This window comes from Anomalospiza imberbis, chromosome 10 (assembly GCF_031753505.1).
Source record: "Anomalospiza imberbis isolate Cuckoo-Finch-1a 21T00152 chromosome 10, ASM3175350v1, whole genome shotgun sequence".
Taxonomy (NCBI): domain Eukaryota; kingdom Metazoa; phylum Chordata; class Aves; order Passeriformes; family Viduidae; genus Anomalospiza; species Anomalospiza imberbis.
In genome coordinates this window covers 8,826,261-8,845,808 of record NC_089690.1, presented here as the reverse complement: position 1 = coordinate 8,845,808, position 19,548 = coordinate 8,826,261, and the positions used below count along the sequence as shown (strand labels likewise).

Genomic DNA, 19,548 nt, shown 5'->3' with positions numbered 1-19,548 from the left:
GTGCTGGGAGTGTGTGTTGGCCTCTCATCCTTTTGAGTGTGCCTGTGGCCCACGGAGGCAGTGCACAGTGCAGATCCCAACATGCAGGGCATGAACGCAGTTTTGGGGTGCCATGGGTGCTCCTAAACTTCAGCATCCAGCTGTGCCCTGTGTGTGTGCCTGGCACAGCCTCATGTGCTCAGTGTGCAACTCCCCTTTAGCACAGCATGGCCTGTCCCTGGCTGGGACTGCCCTCCTGGGGGGTGTTGGCTGGCATCTCTGAACTTTCAACTGCCCTGCTAGATGTGCTGGGCTCTGCCATAATTTGGTGCTGCTCCAGAGCTGACATTGGGGTTAAAAGCAGTCAGGGAGGTGGGGATAGAAACCACATGGGAAGTATTTTTAGCGAAGAGGAAAGCCCTGCCTTGTTTCCAAAACTGACAGTGTCTGGATCCTGCTGTGCCCAGCTGGGTGGACAGGGGAGGCTGTGTCTGGGTGGGAGTGGGGTGCTGAGTACCAAAGGGAGTGGGATGCATGCAGGGTCGGGGTAAGGTGCTACATCCTGCGGGGCACAGGATGGGGACCATGTTCCCTGTGGGTGTGAGGTGCTGGGTGGGTTCTGGGCAGGTGCAGCTCCTGGCCGGGAGAGGGGTGGGTGCTGGATGGGTGCAAGTCTCGCCTCAGAGCAGACCCTAGGTGAATGCCGGTCCTGGGAAGGTGCTGGTGCAGGACGGTGCGGCCACGGATGTGGCCAAGGCTGGATGGAGCACGGGCGGGTGCACGCCAGGGCGATGTCAAGTTCTGGGTGAGGCCGCGTCCCGGTTGTGCCAAGCACTGAACGGGTGCCGGTCCGTGGGTGGCTGTGGGACCCGGGTGGTGTCAGGCCCCGGGTGAATGTGCGTCCCGAACGGTGCCGGCGCCAGGTGCGCCCACTCACCTCGTGACCCTGCACGGGGTGCGCAGCGGCGGGACGGGACGGCGGCCGTGGCTACCGAGATGGGGTGTAGCCACGCGTACCCCGGCCTCCTCCGGGACGCCCGGGCCTCGCCCCGCCCCGCCACGTGACCGCGGCGGCGGCGCAACGCGCGGGGCGGGGGCGGGGCCCGGCGCGGCTCCGGGCGTGGCGGCCCCGCCCCGTCGCCCCTCCCCCGCGGCGGCGGCGGGCGCGCGGCCCCGCGGCCCCGCCCCCTGCGCGCGGCGCGGCTCCGGAAATGGTCGTGCTGCGCTGCGCTGCGGCTGCGTCGGGCCGCGCGCGCTGAAGGAGACTGAAGGTAACGGGCGGGGGCGGGGCGGGCGCGCGCCCCGCGGGGGGGTGGGGGGGCGGGGGGGGGGGGCCGCCGGTACCGGGGCCGCGCGTGCCGCCCTGTTCCTCCCTCTTCCCCGGGCTTCGCTTCGCCGGGCCTTGTCGCGCCGCCGCCGCCGCTACCACGTGGGTGCCGCCCCGCCGCCGCCACCCCCCTTCCCACGCCCCGTCCCGTGCTTCGCTCCGCTGCTGCGCCGGGCCCCCCGCTCGTCCCGATGGTCACCCAAGTCCCGGTGATCCCGCGGCGGCGGCGTCGGTCCGCGCCCACGTGCTGGCCGGTGCGCCCCGCCGCCGCCGCCGCCGCACACGTGCTCCCGGCGCCGCGCCCGCCTAGGCCCAGCGTCGCCGCCGCGTGTGTTGCGAGTACTGCCGCCCCCGCCCCGCCGCGACCGTGCTCTCGTGCCGCCGCCGGTGCCCGCGGGGCCGCGGTTGCGGCCGGCAGTGACACGTGTCCTTGGCAGAGGCCGCCGCCGCCGCGGGGGGGAGCGGGGCCGCCGGATGCCGCACCGGGCACCGCACCGCGCCCTCCCGCCGCCGTGATGGTGGTGCCGCCGCCCCGGGACGGAGCCGGTCGCAGCCGCCGGTTTGGCCGCCGCTTCGGCCTGGGGGCGAGGCTGCGCTTGGGCCTGGCGGGGCCAGCCGCTTTCGGGCCATCGCCGCGGCCTGTCCCAGCTCCGCCGTCGGTGATCTTCGTCTTTTGCCCCACTCCCTCGTACGTTCCCGTCTCCCCGAACTGCTGCTCCCGTCCCCCGGCCCCTCACTCGGACCGAGCTGGGCCTTCCCGGATCCCCCCCCGGGCAGGACCCCCCGCCCCGTCGGCGGGCCCAGCACAGGCCGCGGCCCGGCCGCTCCCGGCGCAAGAGAGGCGGTGGCGACTCCGATTACAAACAGCCGCGGCGGTGCCCCGTTGTCCCCCCGGGACGGAACCCGCATTCCCCGGCCCGGCTGGGCTACCCGGGCCAGTGCGAAGCCGGGGCCAGTCCGGGGCCCGCGGGGCCCGGCCTGATCTCTCTTTCTCTCTCTCCCCCCTCCCTCCTCTCTCCCAGTCAGTCGGATGAACGGTCTCTGCAGGCCCGCTCAGCCGGCCCAGGTTTTTCCCGCGGGGGGGTGAGTATCCTGCTCGCTCCCGGTTGTGTCTGGCGGAGGAGACCAGGTCTGGCTGTCCCCGGGTGTCCCTGTCCCCTGTGAGACAATCCTGCTCCTCTGTTTAGGGGTGATTGGTCTCAAGGCCTGGCTAAGCTGGCTCAGGTACGGGCTGTCCATGCCAGGTGCTTGGGTCCCCGGTGAGAAGGGACCTGGGGGGAGCACTGGGGGGTGCAACCCAGTCCCTGCCACCTCCTGAAACCCTGGCAGGGCCCATCTCCACTGGGGTTGTGGCTCAGGGGATCCCTGTGATGGGGTGGCACCCCCATACCAAGGTGCAGCCCTTGGGGGGATTGGGGTGCCCCATTTCCCAGTGTTGGTGGGACGTGTCTGGCAGTGCCCGCAGCTGGGCCGGGGGCCGGCAGTGCTGACGCGTCCAGGCGTCAGATTACAGGAGGCACTAGGGCTGCTCCCTTGGGTGTCTGGCCGCAACGGGCTCCCTGGGTGCCATGGGGTGCAGGCCAGCCCTGGCAGTGTGCGGGGTACTGCCTCTCCTTCCTGCCCCGGTGGCCTTTGCACCGGGGCGGGGAGAGCGGCACTGGCTGCCAAGTCCTTCCTGGGACAGCCGGGAGCGTGTCTGGGCTGCCTGGGTGCTGGCGGTGGCTGGGGGCTGCAGACTCCCTTGGGCAGGGCAGTGGGCAGGAGTGTTGGTGGTGTGGGGGGACCTGGGAGCTGCTCCCTGCCTTCCCGGGTAGGCGTTTGTGGTGTACGCTGGGGACCCGGCGCCACCGGCAGGAACAGGTTTGGCCGGCCGGGGGAAGCGCTTAGTAGGTCAGCCGGCCGGGGTGGAGCTGGGCACGGCTGACGCCGGGGTGCCGCCGGCCCACCCAGCCCCCCGGAGTTAGTGGTGGCCTAGGTGCTGGTGGCAAATCATGGGCACTGGTGCCCACTTTTGTGTAGGACCCAGACAGGGTTTGTGGGGTCACCTTGGGTGGGTCAGTCCTGCTGGTGGGCATGGCTGCATTTGGGGCATGATGGGGGTTGTGCTCTGAAGGGTGTGAGGACCTACCCAGGCTGGGTGACTTGAAAGTACCTACCCCATCTTCCCTGTGGCCCAGTGGGGCAGGAGGAGGTGGCTGGGGGTCCATGCCTTGGTGGGATGCTGTCTGTGGGGCATGGCTGATGCCTGGCTTTATGCTGGTAGGCTGTGGGGCTGGAGATTTGCAGATTTTAGGGCTTACGTGTGCAGGAGACAGATGCCTGGGGTGCTGCCATCTCCAGCTTAAGCCCACTGTCCCTGTTCCTGTAGATAGCGAGGGGATCCTTATGCACAACCCCATGAAATGAACAAAGCTCCACAGCCCACAGGAGGAGCCCCGACTGCCCCGCACCCTGCCCCTTCTCCCGGACTGCCGCAGGTAACTGTCCCCTGCAGGGCTGGGGGACCCAGCTTTGCCTCTCCAGTTGCTGCCAAGGGCAGTGGTACCATCTCTCTCCCTCCCTGCCTTCTTCCAGCCAACGTTCCCACCTGGTCAGACGGCACCTGTGGTTTTTAACCCGGCACCGACTTCACAAATGAATACGCCTTCTCAGCCGCGCCAGGTAAGGATTTTGTCCAGAGCTGCAGAGGGTGATAAGGGGTATCCAGCAGCTTTCTGCTTCCTGGCCGAGTAGCCCTCACTGCCATGGAACCCAGGGGTGTTAAGAGCAATGTGGTGCCTCTCGGGCATGGTGTGTGCCTTTGAAGGGGGAATGAGCCCATGATCTGGACCACGACTGCCACCTGAGGACCTCCTGGCCCTGGGGTGGGAGGGCAGGCGCCTCCAATGAGGATGCCCACAGAGTGACTGCTCTTCTCTCCTTCCTCCCCTGCCCCAAACCTCCCTTTCCTCCTCTCTCAGTTTCCAGCAGGGCCTCGGGCTATTCACCAGCAGGTACTAACCCGCTTCCCCTGCCCTGCATGCTGAACACCCTTCCCCGACACTGCACAGAAACGCCCACCTTGGGCATGAAGGGGCTGGGGAGCGTATGGGGACCCTGGACTCTGGGGAAAGTGCGGGATGCCTGCTTGACTTTGGGTAGGTTTCTCTGCAGTGTCTCTCCAGTTCCCTCCTTGCATGAAGCCTGCAGCATGTGGCTGTGCCTGTGCTAACTCTGGCCCAGGCTGTTGCTTCTGCCTGTGCCCTTCCTCATCTTCCTTTTCCTCCCTGCTTTGCTTGGTCTCCCAAGGCCCTGCAGTGGCGTGCAAGGCTCTGGATCTCCATCAGCCCTCTTGTGTGGAGGAGCTGCTGGGGACACATCTGGTGACATCCTTGGCTGTGCTGTCTGGGAGCTCATCAGACCCATCCCTGCCCTTTGGGAGGTCCCTACAGGGGACCTCAGTATATTTGGGATGTGGGCACAGGGCTCCCTGACCTCCTGTCCGTTCCTCTGCTATCCCTGTCCCAGTGCCAGTAACTCCTGTCTCTCTCTTTCCCCCTTTCCCTCTGTATGCGTGCGCTTGCTAACAGGGAGGATTCAGGTCTCTTCAGGTAACGCTTTCTCCTTGCCCCGGGGGTGCATGCGCGGACCCTTCATTGCCCACTCATCGCTGGGCTGGAGCTGGTGCTCCCGGGGATGCTCTTCCCGGCAAACAAGCTGGGTCGGGATGAACGGCATTGGCCGCGGTGGGAATACGGAGCTCCACATGTTGTCCGGCTCCGGCATGGCGGGACTACAGTTCCCAGCATCCACCGCGAGCGCCGGGAGCCGGTGCAGAGCACGCCGGGACCCGCCGCGGCCGAGCTGCGTGCGGCCGTGGCCGGCCCCGGGCGCTTGAGCTGCCGGCCCAGGGAGGGCTGGGCCGGGGCCGCGCCGGGCATGAGCTGGGTCGGGTGGACCCAGGCGGCCCCGCAGGTGCGTGGGGACAGGATGGTGCCGGGGTGGGGGGTGGCCTTGTGAGCTGCCGAGGCGGTGCTGCATCCCGGCAGCGTGGGGGGGCTGGTGTCTTCCCCCGTCTGCGGTGGTGGCAGAAGAAGGTGCTGGAGTTCCTGCTGACGCTGTGCCCCATCTCTCCCCAAGCATTTCTACCAGAACAGGGCACAGCCTCCCGCCAGTGCGTCCCGCGTGCAGAGTAACACGACGGCTCGGCCCGGCCCTCCTGCCCATGTGTATCCAGCTGCTTCCCAGGTGATGATGATACCCTCCCAGATATCCTACACACCTTCCCAAGGAGCCTATTACATTCCCGGACAGGTGAGGGCTATACTTTGGACTCTGTGGGAGGGGGTTGGGATGGGCACCGGTGGGAGGTGTCGCCTGGGTTTGCAGCCCGGGTCTGTTTTGTGGGGGTGGAAGGGGTCCTGAGACTCTGAGCACCCACTGATTTGAGCAGGGTGCTGCTGGCTCTGTAGAGAGGCAGCAGTACTGGTTCCCTCCCCAACAGTTCCCTAGGGCACCTGGTGTCTACCCTGCCTGTGTCCTGCTCACTGCCCTGGTGTACAACTAGTTCACAGGTTTGGGGTTTCGTTAGTGTTTTGGGGGTATGTCTGTGCTCTGCAGGGGACATAACTGACTTTTCCTCTTCTCTCCTATTGCAGGGTCGCTCCACGTACGTTGTCCCGACCCAACAGTACCCGGTCCAACCTGGCGCCCCTAGTTTTTACCCTGGAGCCAGCCCCACAGAGTTCGGGACTTACGGTACAGACAGAGGGGTTGCCTGCTCCCCGGTGCTCTTTCAGTCCTAGCACTTCCCCGTTTTTTTGCTCCCGTGGCCTCTGTGCGTCCCGCCGAGCTGAACACAGCTCACCGGGGCTGACTCTGTGACTCCATTGCAGGCTGTTTTGGGCGACAGTTGCTTGTTGCCCAGCGGCACATCATGTCCCTCTGGTCCATTCGTACCAGTCCACTCACCCCTGTCCTTTTCCAAATTGGGGCTGTTTAATATTTAACTCTGCTGGCGGAGGGCTGGGGCAGACTTTATCCCCTACTTCCCCTCACTTGCTGTCAAGGTGGTGAGCAGTTCAGTGCTTGCTGACCCCCCTCAGCTCCTGCTCCCAGGAGCTGAGCCGGGGTGCTCCGTGCCTGCCCCCTCCTGGTGCCTGGGGAGTGTGATGTGAGCAGCCCCTCCTCCTTCCCCCTGCTCGCATGTGGCCACCCGGGCTGTGACTATATTTAGGCTTGGTTGGCCCCGGGAGGCCCAGCAGACACAGAAATGTGAGCCGAGGCCTCCGGCCTGGCCCCAGCACAGCAGCAAAGCATAACCGGGGCAGAGATGGGCTTCTCCTGAGCCAGGTACGTGCCCAGCCTCCCTCCCTCTTGTCTCAGGGCCCAGCCAGCCCCTCAGAGGAGTGAGGTGGTCCCTGGCTGTGGCTGTCTCCTGTGCTTGGGCCTTTGTGCACAGCCCTGGGACATGGTCTGGGTATCTCTCTGAGGTTCCAGGATGGGTGTACCCCCAGCCTCTGCTTTGGTGCTGCTGTGGTTCTTCCTGGGGAAGCTGGCAGCACTTGCCTCTTGCCCACAGGACTGGTAGGGTGACCCAACATGGTGTGACCCTTGACAAATGAATCAGACTGGGTCTCCTGTCTGGTCCTTAGGGCTAGGCAGCTCAGGGTCTTCTTCCTTCTCTCCATGCCCAGCCCATCCTAACGTGTGAGGCCCATTCAGCGTCCCTGTGAGTCTCTTGAGCAAAGGGAGGGTCCCTGACTCAGGGATGAGGCAGTCACCAGAGCACCGTGGTTGACTTTGTGTCAGTGCAGCAGGGAAGGTGCTGGAGCCACAGGGGTCCAGGACCCAGCTGTGCCTGTCCCATCACACCCATATCCCTGTGGCACTGCTTTGGGGTGATGCTCGCAGATGGTCTGGGAGGAGTGGAGCACCTCTCGAGGGCTGTGCCAGCCCTGGATGGGGTCCAGCTCTGCCTCTGTCCCTTAGCACAGCTCCTTCCTCTGGGCTGGGCTCTCCAGGGACTCGGGCTGCACGGGGAGCCTGAGCCCCTCAGCCTGGGTGTGAATGGAGGCTGTCTGGTGCCGCCCTCGGGCTGGAGCTGTCCCTGGGGAGATAAGGGCGCAGGCAGGAAGGCAGGCGGCCGCCTGCGGAGCCAGGACGCCTGTACCTGACATGGCCGAGTGTCCAGGCAGGGCTCTTGGTGGCGTGGAGCTGGTGGGCACGGTGGATGCCTGTGGGGCCTGGCTGGGCGTGGGGGTGGCGCGGGGACGCTCTCTGCTTCACAGGGAAGGAATTCGGTCAGGCCTGTCAGGCGGGTTGGGACAATCCAGGCCGGATGCGATGGGGGTTCGCTGCAGAGCAGCAAGGGCTCTCCAGGCTCCTGACAGACCCCTGTGTTTGAGAGATCAGGGAGTCTTCAGGACAGGCTCGGAGGATCTGGCTTGGCTGGTCTGACGTTCTCTCCTCTCCTTCAGCGGGTGCGTATTACCCAGCGCAGGGGGTGCAGCAGTTCCCAGCGGGGGTCCCCACTGCCCAGGTCATTGTGAGCCAGCAACCACCGATCCCCCCGAAACGAGAACGCAAGACGGTAAGGAGCCATCTGCCTCCCGGCATGGGGGATGTCATGTGCAAGAGGGTGTGCTCATGTGCGGGAGGGGGGATGGTGTCAGCCCCAGGGGCTGGTGGTGTGTGGGATGGGATGTGGTGCCGCATGCCAGGGAAAAGGGTTGGCACACAGTTGTGTCCCCATAGGCTGGAGGGCTTAGCAAGGGAACTGGGGTGCGTGGTGGGTGCTGGCGACCTTGGTCGTCCCGGCGGGCAGCATTGTGCTGAGTCACAGCTCCCGGGAGGGCGGGGGTGCCGCGGCTGCCAACTGCTGTCTGCTCCCGGAGATGCCGGTGCTCAGAGGCCTCGCATGGGGCCTATTTATAGCGGGGAGCCGGGTGGCTGCCGGCATGGCCCTGTGCCGGGAGGCAGGGGTTGCCACTGGGAGGTGGGATGCTGGCATTTTCTCATCAGAGATGGGTTGAGCTCTGCACTTGGTGTTCTGGGAGCAGGTTGTGTTCAGAAGGTAGAGGACAAGACTCCTGGCTGCACTTTGCCATGCACTGTGGTCCCAGCCAGACCCACGTGTACCCCTCCAGTCACCCCGCAGCAGGGTGCCCTGTAGCTCATGCCACGCCCATGGCAGACACGGGCAAGTGAGGCTGTGGGCATATAGGGTGTGTCTGGGGTGACACAGAGCTCACTGTGGTTTCTGTGTGCTGAGGCTAGTCCCCTGTATTGTCCCCAAAATGAGGGGGGGTCCTTGCAGCCCCTGTGCCAGCACAGTGATGTATTGGGGTCCCCTGATTTCTGATGGCACTGGCCTGGGGACCTGCTGGTTCCAGCTGTGTGTTGCGGTGACTTGCAAGGCGCTGGAACAGGCCAGTGTCTCTGGATCACTGTGCCCTGTGGTGAGAGGATGTAGCACCCACTGTTCCCCAAACTGTGTGTGGCCAGGACAGGCACTGCAGTGAATGAACCTCCCTTTTCCCTTTGGAGCACGGTGTCCTGTGGGGTGTTGGGCTCATGGAAAGGGGGTGGCCCGTGTGTTGCGTCCCGCACTCTGCCAACAGCTTCCTCACTCTGCTCTGATTCTTGGACAGATCCGAATACGAGACCCCAACCAAGGCGGCAAAGACATTACAGAAGAAATTATGTCTGGAGCAAGGACCTCATCCACCCCTACCCCTCCACAGGTAAGTGGATCCTCTGACTTCGCAGCTGTGGCAGAGGGAAGTGCACATGGCTCTGTTCAACTCCCTTTTTGCCCCCTCAGGCTGGAAGCGGTTTGGAGCCCCAGGCCAATGGAGAGACCCCCCATGTAGCAGTTATTGTCCGGCCTGGTAAGTGCCTATGCCAGGGCTGGGTGTGCCAGCTGGAATGGCAGCAGCAAGGTTCCCTGGTGTTGGCACTACTGGATGTGAAATGCCACCTCTGCTATTCCTTAGTTCTCCTGACGCTTGTGGGGTCGGAGGCCATCCCTGCATACCTGGGGACCTTGTTGGATCCAGGAGAGTTTATGGGGGCTGTATACTCATCTCAGCTGTCCTCTGGGCACTAGAGGACCTCTGTTTTCCCCATCCCCCATTTGTAATGTGGCTTGGTACATCTGTCCCTATGTCTCCTGAAGATAGAGTGATCTGGGGAGGAATGTGGGATGAGCAGGGAATCACAGAGTCATCCATTAACGCCGTCCACCTTGCAGATGACCGCCCGAAGCCTGCGCTGGTGGTGAGCAAGCCTGTCTCCCTGGAGCCCAGCAAGTCGGCATCCCCGTCTCCTCCCCCTCCCCTGATCCCCGAGGTGGAGCCTGTGGTGCTCTCGCCCGTGACACTGGTGCCAATGGAGCCTCCTGTGGACACGGACACGAAAGCGGAGCAGGGCGAGGCGCCACCTGACCCGCAAAAGACGTTAAGCGCCATCACTACAGTGCCAGGGGCTGCGGAGCTGCCCCTTGTGCCCGCGCCCAACATGGACACAGTGGCTGCGGAGGAGGCAGAGGAAGAGGAGGAGGAGGTTGCTATTCCCCTCCCAGAGCCCACCCTGCAGGAGCCTGTGCCCCCCGAGGTGCCGCCAGTGCCCGTTGTTCCCTCAATGCCAGCCGTGCCCCTGGTGCCGGCTGTGCCGTCGCCACCACCTGTCGTACCACAGGCCCCTGAAGCGCCTGCCAAACCCGCCTCCCCCAGCCCCCCACCACCCCGGGAAGAGCCCTGCCCCGAGCCCACTGGTGAGGCCAATGGGGTTTTGGAGGAGACGCCTGAGACGGTCCCTGAGGCGCCCGTGTGCCAGCCAGTGCTGGTCTCTGAGCCGGTGCCTGTGCCCACCCTGGACTCCCCCATTGCCCAGCCTGAAGAGCTGTCCCTACCCAATGGTGTGGAGGGCACCAGCAAAGTGGAGCCGAGTGAGGAGCAGCCCGAGTCGGATGTCAGCCCTATTTCAGAGCCTGAGGAGCCAGCCCAGCCTGGCACCCCTGCCTCCCCACCTGCAGAGGAGGAGGACGAAGAGAGTGAAGGCCCTGGTGAGACCCAGGAGCGAAGCTTGAGCCCAGCCCCTGCCCCTTCGCAGATCTCAGAGGCGACCGCACAAGGTTGGGAATGCTGGGCTGCAGGGTGCCCCAGGGTGGGTGTTGGGTGGTGGGGGGCGCATGAGAGGGAGATGTGGTTAGGGGTACAGGATGCGTATGGGATGCTGAGAGGGACAAAGTGTCTATGGGTGGTGGGATCAGGGAGATATCTGGGGAGTACATCTATGTAGTGATGTATGGGATGGGTATAGAGGGCTGTGTGTGGGGGATGCCATGGGGAATGGAAGTGCGTTTTATATGATGTCTTACGCAGGGGTGTAGGGTGATCTGTCAGGGTTGTATCTCAGGATTGTCCCCAGTCATTGAGGACACTGGGAGGTGGAGGATTGGCAGGGAAGATGTCAAGCATGCTGTGTAGGGGTATGCAAGTACAGAGGGGTGATTGAGGAAAGTGGGGTGCCTTGGGGATGTGCTGGGGTTTCTCTTTTTTTCTTTACGCACCCTGCACAGGAGTGTTTGAGTTACATAGGAGTGACGGGGAAGATGGGTTCACAGGATGTGTTTATATAGAGTGCCTTGGGCAGGGATACAGGGGTGCTCTAGGAGGGCAGCCTGGGGGCAGATACATTTCTGGGGAGCACATGTATGGGCTGGTGTATAGGGGTGCCAGGGAGGAGACTGTGTATGGGAACAGAGATTTGTGTGGGAGTGTCCCTGTAAGGGCTGCCTGTAGAGCAGCGTCTGCAGGGATCCTCTGACAGGATGGAGAGCGCGCACTAGGGTAGTGGTGTGGCTGGGAGACTTTGATGAAGGTAAATCGGGGTGTGTTTGGGGATGGGGGCTGTTATGGGGTGGCAGGACCACATCCCTGTGGCTCCATCTTGAAGCTCACCTGCTGTTACTGGGGCCTTGCTGGTGACCCCATAGCTAGTGTCAGGGTCCTGGGGACTGGGAGGGTTCCTGTCTTTGACCTTCCTGCCTCTCCTCCCAGTCGCCATGTCGGTGCCAAAGAAGAAACGAAGGATGAAGGAGCTGAACAAGAAGGAGGCACTAGGTGATTTGCTGGATGCCTTTAAAGAGGTGAGTGTCCCAGGAGTGTCTGGGGATCACCCTGTGTCCCATCTCCTCCTGTGATGAACTCTGCTTTGTGCCATCGTGTCTGGGCCACTGATGCTCTGTGATGGTAATGAGGATCTGAGGTGGGGTGGACACCAAGGAGTGGGGTGAAGGGGACAGGAACAGTCTCGTGTGGGTGACTGCTGTCCCTGTCCCCCTCGCTGCAGTCTCAGACCGGTGATAGTGCCTCGGAGGCGGAGAACAAGCCCCCCACATCTGCCCCTGCCAGTGAAGCAGAGGACGTGGCTCCTGCCCGTCCACAGGAAGAGTCGGAAGAGACGTGGGAGGAGAAGGAAGACAAGTTGGCCCCGGAGAAGGGCAAGGCTGCTGGCCAGAAGTATGGCTACAAGGAAGGTGAGCTGTGCCTGGGCACAGTCCTCTGCTGGCAGCCACCACCTCTGGACCCAGCAGTGGGTGGCATGGTCCCACTGTCCTAAATTTCACGTTCTCCTCCCATCTTGTCCCCAAGCTTGGCGTGAGGTGTGGAACAGAGTTCCCAGCACAAGGGTCTTGGCAGGAGGCAGGGAGCTGGTGGCATCAGGCTTTCTAAGCATGCACAGTTATGCTCATGGTGTACCAGGCTGGGGCAGTTCTGTGGTTGTCTACATCTCACCTCACTTGTCCTTGTGTGGACCCAGACCCACCACAGCTCAGGGTGGAGAATATGGGACAGGCCACATCAGAGTCTCCCTCTTGCCCCCCGCTGCAGAACAATGGAAGCCACTGAACCCTGAGGAGAAGAAGCGATATGACCGGGAGTTCCTGCTGGGCTTCCAGTTCATCTTTGCCAGCATGCAGAAACCTGAGGGACTGCCCCAGATCACAGATGTGGTGCTGGACAAGGTCGGTGCGGCCCTGGAAATTGGGGAGTTGTGGGTGGTGGTTAGGTGGGGGTCAGGCTCCTCTTTATGCCTTGTGAAGGCAGGGCAGGGACTTACTTTTGTGTTCAGAGTCCTGTTACTGCATCTGCAGTGACCTTTGAGCCTGGGTTTGGTGGGTGCGGGGGCACCTCTGGGGCTTTTTTTCCAGTTCCTTGTCCCGGCGCTGAGGCTGGGGGATGGATCCGTCCCGCTCCTCTGCCCCCGGGCATCCTCAGCCGTGTGTACCTTCGCAGGCCAACAAGACCCCACTGCGGGCAATCGACCCCATCCGCCTCAGTGGCATGAACTGCAGCCCTGACTTCACCCCCTCCTTTGCCAACCTTGGCCGGCCTGTCATGGGCAACCGGGGCCTGGTGAGTATCTCCTCATCTCATTCCTGCCATCCTGCTCTGCCTCTCTGTGATGATCAAGCTTTTGAGCCGCTGTGTCTGGGCCACTGATGTCCATGATGGAGTTGAGGATCTGAGTAGGTGGACTGGGGACTTCTGGGCGCCAGCTCACATGGTCCCAGAGCAGAGAGCTGAGTTTGTTCTCCATGTGTCAGCCCTCAGGGTTGGGTCCCCGCCGCTCCCAGCAGAACCCGAGGAAGGAGCCCCGCAAAATCATTGCTACTGTGTCCCTCAATGAGGATGTCAAGCTGAACAAGGCCGAGAAGGCCTGGAAACCCAGCAGCAAACGTGCTTCCGAGGAGGAGGATCCTGAGAATATCAAGACACAGGTGGGAGCTGGTGTGGGCCGGCAGTTGGAGGGCCTGGGGGAACGGTGTCCAGCTCTTGCTGACTCTGCTGCCCTTGCAGGAACTGCTCCGCCGTGTCCGCAGCATCCTCAACAAGCTGACGCCCCAGATGTTCCAGCAACTGATGAAGCAGGTGATGGAGTTGTCCATCGACACGGAGGAGCGGCTCAAGGGTGTCATCGACCTCGTCTTCGAGAAGGCCATCTCGGAGCCAAACTTCTCTGTTGCCTATGCTAACATGTGCCGTTGCCTTATGGGGGTGAGCAGAAGCTGGGCGGTCTCCTGCTGAGTGGGCAAGGGTTTTTTTGGCCATCTCAGCTGAGCTTAGTAGTGTGCAGGTCCTTCCATGTGGAGTGGGGAAGCTGGGGTGTGTGGATGGAGGACCACGTTCAGAGTCTCAGCAGGGCATCACAGTGTTGTAGGGTGGCTTTTCCCTGATTCGAGTAGTGCCACCTTAGTTGCCCAGCTTTTGGAGGAGACACAACTCATGCTCTTTCTCTGGGTTGTACCTCTCCCTGCAGCTTAAAGTGCCCACAACAGACAAGCCCACAGTGACTGTGAACTTCCGCAAGCTGCTGCTCAACCGCTGCCAGAAGGAGTTTGAGAAGGACAAGGATGATGATGAGATCTTTGAGAAGCGGCAGAAGGAGATGGATGATGCCAGTGCTGTGAGTTGTGGTGGGAGTCTGCTGCTGAGGGCTGGTGTGGGTGTCCTTGGGCTGACTCTGGACACTGAACTGCCCTGGTGGGCTTTTCGTGCAGCCCGAGGAGAAGGCGCGTATGAAGGATGAGCTGGAGGAGGCGCGGGATAAGGCCCGACGACGATCCCTGGGCAACATCAAGTTCATTGGAGAGCTCTTCAAACTGAAGATGTTGACAGAGGCCATTATGCATGACTGCGTGGTGAAGCTGCTCAAAAACCACGATGAGGAGTCTCTTGAGTGCCTTTGCCGCCTGCTTACGACTATTGGCAAGGACTTGGACTTCGAGAAAGCCAAGGTACTTCTTGCCCTGCCCTACCTTGCTTGCTCTTCCCTTGCCTTTAGGAGGAATGTGACCATGGCTCTGTCCCCCTATAGCCCAGGATGGACCAGTACTTCAATCAGATGGAGAAGATTATCAAAGAGAAAAAGACATCATCCCGAATCCGTTTCATGCTGCAGGATGTGATTGACCTAAGACGGGTAAGGTTCATGGAATGCAGTTGTCTGGGGACTGTCCTCTGTTTGCTGCTTGGTCCCTTGGAGCTGCTGGCCTAAGTCCTCTGAGTGCCAGCAATCCATGTGTTCCCTCTAGGGGTGAGGTGGGTATGTGAGCTGTGGCCAGCCCCAGAGACACCATGCTAGCCCCTGCTCTTGGTTATCATGGTAGTGGTAGTGGGCACACAGTAATTGGCAGCTGTTTAATGCAGGGGGGCTCTGGAACCTGAGCCTTTTTGTGCCAAAAGCTGCCACAATACATGGAGAGTGGTAATGGCCGAGGCAGGAGACTAACCTGAGACTTGGAGAGTGGGATGGCTGAGAAGGGGGAATCCCTTTCCCTCCATCTTTCAGCCATCACAGTTCCCTCTTCCCTCCTTCCCTGCCCTCTACAGAATAGCTGGGTACCGAGGCGAGGAGACCAGGGCCCCAAAACCATCGATCAGATCCACAAGGAAGCAGAGATGGAGGAGCATCGGGAACATATCAAAGTGCAGCAGCTCATGTCAAAGGACAAGAGGAGAGGACCCCCTGGGCCATCCTCTGGTGGTGAGTGTCTGGGTTTGGGGGCACTTGAGTTTGCTAGGAGTGGGTTGCTCCTGCAGGACTCTGCTCAAGGCTGGTCTGCACCTTATGACTGTCCCTCTTGTGCTCAGGGCGCAGTAGCCTGGTTGCAGATGATGGCTGGAGCACGGTGCCCATCAGCAAGGGCAACCGGCCCATTGACACCAGCCGGTTAACGAAGATCACCAAGGTGAGGCTGGGGGTGCGTTGTGGCAGCTGAGCTGGCTGCCTGGCCTAGGTCCTGCCTTGGTGGGGGGGATCAGGCCTGACTGTCTCTCTGCACTTGCAGCCTGGATCCATTGACTCCAATAACCAGCTCTTTGCACCGGGTGGGCGGCTGAGCTGGGGCAAAGGCAGCAGCGGAGGGTCTGGCGCAAAGCCCGCAGATTCAGGTAGGCAGTGTGGGACTGGCTGGGTGCTGTGGGACAGAGTGGGAGGAGTGATCCTTCCCCTGGCAGTTCCTGTACCAGGGAGTTGCCAAACTCTGAGACTTGCCTCTTTTCACGCCCAGCATCTGATTCAGGGCGACCAGCCACAAGCACCTTGAACCGCTTCTCAGCGCTCCAGCAGTCAATGCCTGCCGAGAGCCCAGAGTCCCGCCGTGTGGTGCAGAGGTGAGGGGCCAGCCCTGCCTTGGTGGATGGGTGTGTGGGTTGAGGGAGAGCCCCTGATTCAGTCTTGTGGTTGATCAGTGTATAGGCAAGTTATGGTGTCTGGACTTGCCCTGTGGCAAGATGGGGCCTTAATGGAGCTCAGAGTCAGTGGTGAATCCTTGTGGCAAGGAAGGTTGACCTCACCCTGGATGTCCTCCCTACTCTTTGGCGCTTGGGTGACCACCCCTGGGTGCTTGGTCTGGCCTGGGGGTCCTTGAATAGACATTAAAGGGCGGGAGTGTGAGGTCCCTAAAGAGAGCTGGAGTGTGAGGAACCCAAAGAGAGCTGGAGTTTGGATTTGTTTAGGAGAAGAGGAAAACAAAAGGGGGCTTTGCCACCGTCTGTGTCAGAAGGAAGGTGCGGGTAGGACAAAGGCAGGCAGTGCTCAGCCAAGGAGCAGAGTAAAAGAAAAAGGGTATGAGTTGGAATGGGGAAGAAATAGGGGAAAAGTTTTTCCCCAAGAATGGTCAAGTGCTAAAAGAGGTGGGGATTGGAGTGAGACAGCCTTACCTTACAGAGCTCTACATTCTGGGGTCAGGGAGGGTGGTGATGGGTTCTTCATGCTGTGTGTCTTTCTCTCACCCAGGAGCAGCTCCAGCCGTGACAGGTCAGAGAAGGCTGGGGACAGAGGGGACCGGGAGTCACGTTCGGAGAAGGCCAGCGACCGTCTAGAGCGTCTTGACCGGGGGGAGAGAGTAGACAGGAACAGGTCTGCCCTCACCAAGAGGAGCTTCAGCAAAGAGACAGAGGACAGGAGCCGAGAACGGGAGAAGCAGGGCGGCCCCGAGGCCGTGCGCAAGGCTGCGAGCATGACGGAGGAACGGGACCGGAGCCGAGAGACCAGTGAGCTGGGGAGGGGCAATATCCCAGGGTCTGGCTGCACCACCTGCAGCTCTGCTTGTCCCAGGTGATGCCTAATCCCTGCTCTTCTCTTGCAGTTAAACAAGAGCCAACACCTCCTGCAACATCCACCAAGCCCGCGCTGTCGGAAGAGGAACTGGAGAAGAAATCCAAGGCGATCATAGAGGAATACCTGCACATCAATGACATGAAGGTGAGAGAAGGGGGTGGCCAAGCACCCTAACACACCATATATGTTCCTCTGACATGCCATATGCTTCCCTCCCTGTGCGGTAGCACTGTTGGGCAGGGTCCTGGTGGTGCTTGGATTTGGAAGGGGGAGCCAGAGCTGGCTGTAGGGCAGTACTGACCTCCCTTTTCCCTGCAGGAGGCCCTGCAGTGTGTGCAGGAGCTGGGCAGCCCCTCCTCACTCTACATCTTTGTGCAAAATGGCATCGAGTCCACGCTGGAGAGGAGCACCATCTCCCGCGAGCACATGGGAGCCCTGCTCTGCCAGCTGGTGAAGGCAGGCACACTCTCCAAGGAGCAGTATTACAAAGGGTGAGGGGCTGGGGCAGCCTGGCTTTGAATTTGACCCTGCCTTGAGTAGGACTCAACACTGAGACATCCTGAGGTCCCTCCTAGCCAAGGGTATGGGGACTGCTGAATCCCAACAGCTCCCTCTGCTCTTCAGGCTGCGGGAGATCTTGGAGATCGCAGAGGACATGGAGATTGACATCCCACACATTTGGCTGTACCTGGCTGAGCTCATCACCCCTATCCTGCAAGAGGAAGGCATCCCCATGGAGGAGCTGTTCAGGTGAGGGCTGTGCTCCTCAGCAGGGCTGGCACGGGAGTCCTCCTTGGGGCAGGTAGCTCACCCAGATCTCTTCTGCCCCACAGGGAGATCACAAAGCCCCTGGTGCCCATTGGGAAGGCCACCACGCTGCTGGTCGAGGTGCTGGGCTTGTTGTGCAAGGGCATGGTAAGTGCATGGGGCTTGTGGCTGCTGGCTGCTGTCTCAAGGACTGGCATCCTGCTTGGGGGCCAGGTGGGCATGTGGGGATCGAACCCCCTACCACAAGAGAGGATGGTGAGGGGCATCCCTCTTAGTGTCTGGGTCATGGGGCTGGCATGGCCAAACCACAGTAGCTTCCTCCCTGGAGATGGAGGGCATGCCGTGCTGATGCTGACTGTTTGTCCCACAGGGCCAGAAGACGGCAGGAAAGCTGTGGCGGGATGGTGGCCTGAGCTGGAAGGAATTCCTGCCTGAGGACCAGGATGTCAACAAATTTGTCACAGAGCAGGTGGGGGCTTGGTGGCAGCAAGGGGCAGAGGTGGGCCATGGGCAGATCTTGGGCAGTGTGAGAGTGGCACTCCCCTGTGCTGCCTTCAACAGCTCTCTCTGCCTGCTTCCCCAGAAATTGGAGTACACGATGGGGGACAGCTCAGACATGCCAAGCCGTAAGGAGCTGACCTCAGAGGAGCTGTGCAAGCAAATGGACAAACTGCTGAAGGAGAACCCGAACAACCAAAGAATATATGACTGGATTGAGGTGAGGGTGGGGGCACAATGCCTGAGTGTCTGGAGGCTCCCTCTTGGCTCCCTCTCCAGCTCACAGTCCTTTACCCTCCCCCCTCTAGGCCAACCTGAGCGAGCAGCAGGTCTCATCCAACACGTTTATCAGGGCCCTGATGACGTCTGTGTGCCACTTGGCCATTGTCTGTGAGTACCAGGGTGAGGTGGGAGTGCTGGGGGTTCCCCTGCCTACACTGCCCCCTCACGCCGTGTCCCTGCAGTTGAGAACCCATACCGCGTGGACGCCACGGTCATCCGCAACCAAGCCAAGCTGCTCCAGAAGTACCTGCGGGATGAGCAGAAGGAGCTCCAGGCACTCTATGCCCTGCAAGCCTTGGTGGTGAAGTTGGACCAGCCTCCCAGTGAGTATCGTGGGTGCGGGTGGTTGGAGGAGAGGGTGGCAAATGTGTCCCCACCCCAGCAGGGTGGCTGGTGGCTGGAGAATAGCAGAGGTTCCCCTTTGTCCCCCCACCCCAGACCTGCTGCGGATGTTCTTTGATGCCCTCTACGATGAGGATGTCATCAAGGAGGAGGCTTTCTACAAGTGGGAGTCCAGCAAGGACCCGGCCGAGCAGCAGGGCAAAGGGGTGGCTCTCAAATCGGTGACAGCCTTTTTCACCTGGCTCCGGGAAGCTGAGGATGAGTCGGACAACAACTGAGCACCTGTGAGGAGGAGGAGGAAGGGGGGAGAGAGAGTGGGGCACCCTGGGGAGTGACTCCATCCCTTCCCACCCCTGGCCCCCATGGACTTGCTGATGCCAGGGCTGAGGGACCTGCTGTGCCCCTTGCAGCCCCCCTCTCTTTTTTTTCAGTTCTCCTCTCTCCTCTTCCTCTGTCCTGGTTCTGTTTGTAAGGCCTGTACGAGTTTGTCATGATAATAAACAGATGCTGACTGAGGCGGTGGCTGCCACGGGTCCCCTTGGGGACCCTCCTCGCCCCCCTCCCAGTGCAGACACACCGGGTCTCTGGGAGTGGGGCAGAGCACCCTGGATTCATGTCATGGAGAGGGGGGGATGGGATGGGGACATATCTCTCCCCTCCTCTCCCTCCTCCTCTTTCTCCTCCCCGCTTCTTGATGAAATATAGAGAGATTATATATATATAAACTTATTAAATTTGGTTTGGGGACAGGAGTGTGATTTCTCCCCCTCCCCTGTCCTCTCTCTATTCCTCCATCACTGCCTGGACCCCCTCCCCTCTATGGTTTTTAAATTTTAAATATAAATCATTCCCCCTCCAGCTCCTGCTCTGACACCTGGGGAGGGTGCCGGGGAGGAGGGGGGGTGGCCCCTTCTCTCTGGGCCAGGCTGAGTCCCCTCCACGACCCCAAAAGCCCCCATCCTCCTCCCAAACGTTTAAGGCCACAATTGGGCAAGCGACAGGGCGGCCCCCTCATCCGCGTCCCCTGTATTTATAGAGCGCCGGATGTGACGAGCCGCATGTGTAATTATTAAAACAAGGATTCAATTACTGGTCACGTGAATTTGTAAATAATTTTTTTTTTGCCTTTTTTTTTCTTTATGGAGTATTTAATTGAAGATTTAAAGGCATCTTTTCACCTTAAAACTGGAAATAAAAGAACATTGCTAAATAATGCCCCGTGTGCCGCTGTTGCCGCCCCC

General features: G+C 61.1%; 1 protein-coding gene and 2 non-coding genes across 13 annotated transcripts; all 3 read left to right on the top strand.

The window, feature by feature from the left end:
- Positions 1-1,143: 1,143 nt before the first annotated feature.
- EIF4G1 (eukaryotic translation initiation factor 4 gamma 1) lies at positions 1,144-19,409 on the top strand. Of its 11 annotated transcripts, none has more exons than XM_068200437.1 (35): positions 1,145-1,250; positions 2,329-2,389; positions 3,675-3,783; positions 3,881-3,967; positions 4,267-4,299; positions 4,876-4,896; positions 5,426-5,599; positions 5,944-6,043; positions 7,765-7,877; positions 8,938-9,030; positions 9,111-9,177; positions 9,540-10,421; positions 11,350-11,438; positions 11,642-11,828; positions 12,184-12,317; positions 12,571-12,708; positions 12,900-13,073; positions 13,153-13,350; positions 13,613-13,759; positions 13,854-14,090; positions 14,171-14,275; positions 14,686-14,839; positions 14,947-15,044; positions 15,144-15,246; positions 15,366-15,468; positions 16,094-16,350; positions 16,446-16,561; positions 16,736-16,908; positions 17,042-17,167; positions 17,251-17,332; positions 17,556-17,654; positions 17,769-17,903; positions 17,992-18,073; positions 18,148-18,288; positions 18,404-19,409. In XM_068200437.1, exons 3-35 carry the CDS (start codon positions 3,709-3,711, stop codon positions 18,583-18,585), a joined length of 4,905 nt encoding a protein of 1,634 aa, XP_068056538.1. In that variant the 5' UTR covers positions 1,145-1,250; positions 2,329-2,389; positions 3,675-3,708; the 3' UTR covers positions 18,586-19,409. The 11 variants fall into 11 exon arrangements, with proteins under 11 accessions (XP_068056546.1, XP_068056538.1, XP_068056543.1 ...); XM_068200439.1 differs by having other exon boundaries at positions 1,230-1,250; positions 2,333-2,389; XM_068200438.1 differs by lacking the exon at positions 1,145-1,250 and adding an exon at positions 1,317-1,408.
- On the top strand, positions 11,484-11,560 carry LOC137480301 (small nucleolar RNA SNORD66). Its single transcript, XR_011002796.1, has one exon. It is a non-coding gene; the product is annotated as a small nucleolar RNA SNORD66 (small nucleolar RNA).
- Positions 12,751-12,825, top strand: LOC137480303 (small nucleolar RNA SNORD66). Its single transcript, XR_011002798.1, has one exon. It is a non-coding gene; the product is annotated as a small nucleolar RNA SNORD66 (small nucleolar RNA).
- Positions 19,410-19,548: the final 139 nt, after the last annotated feature.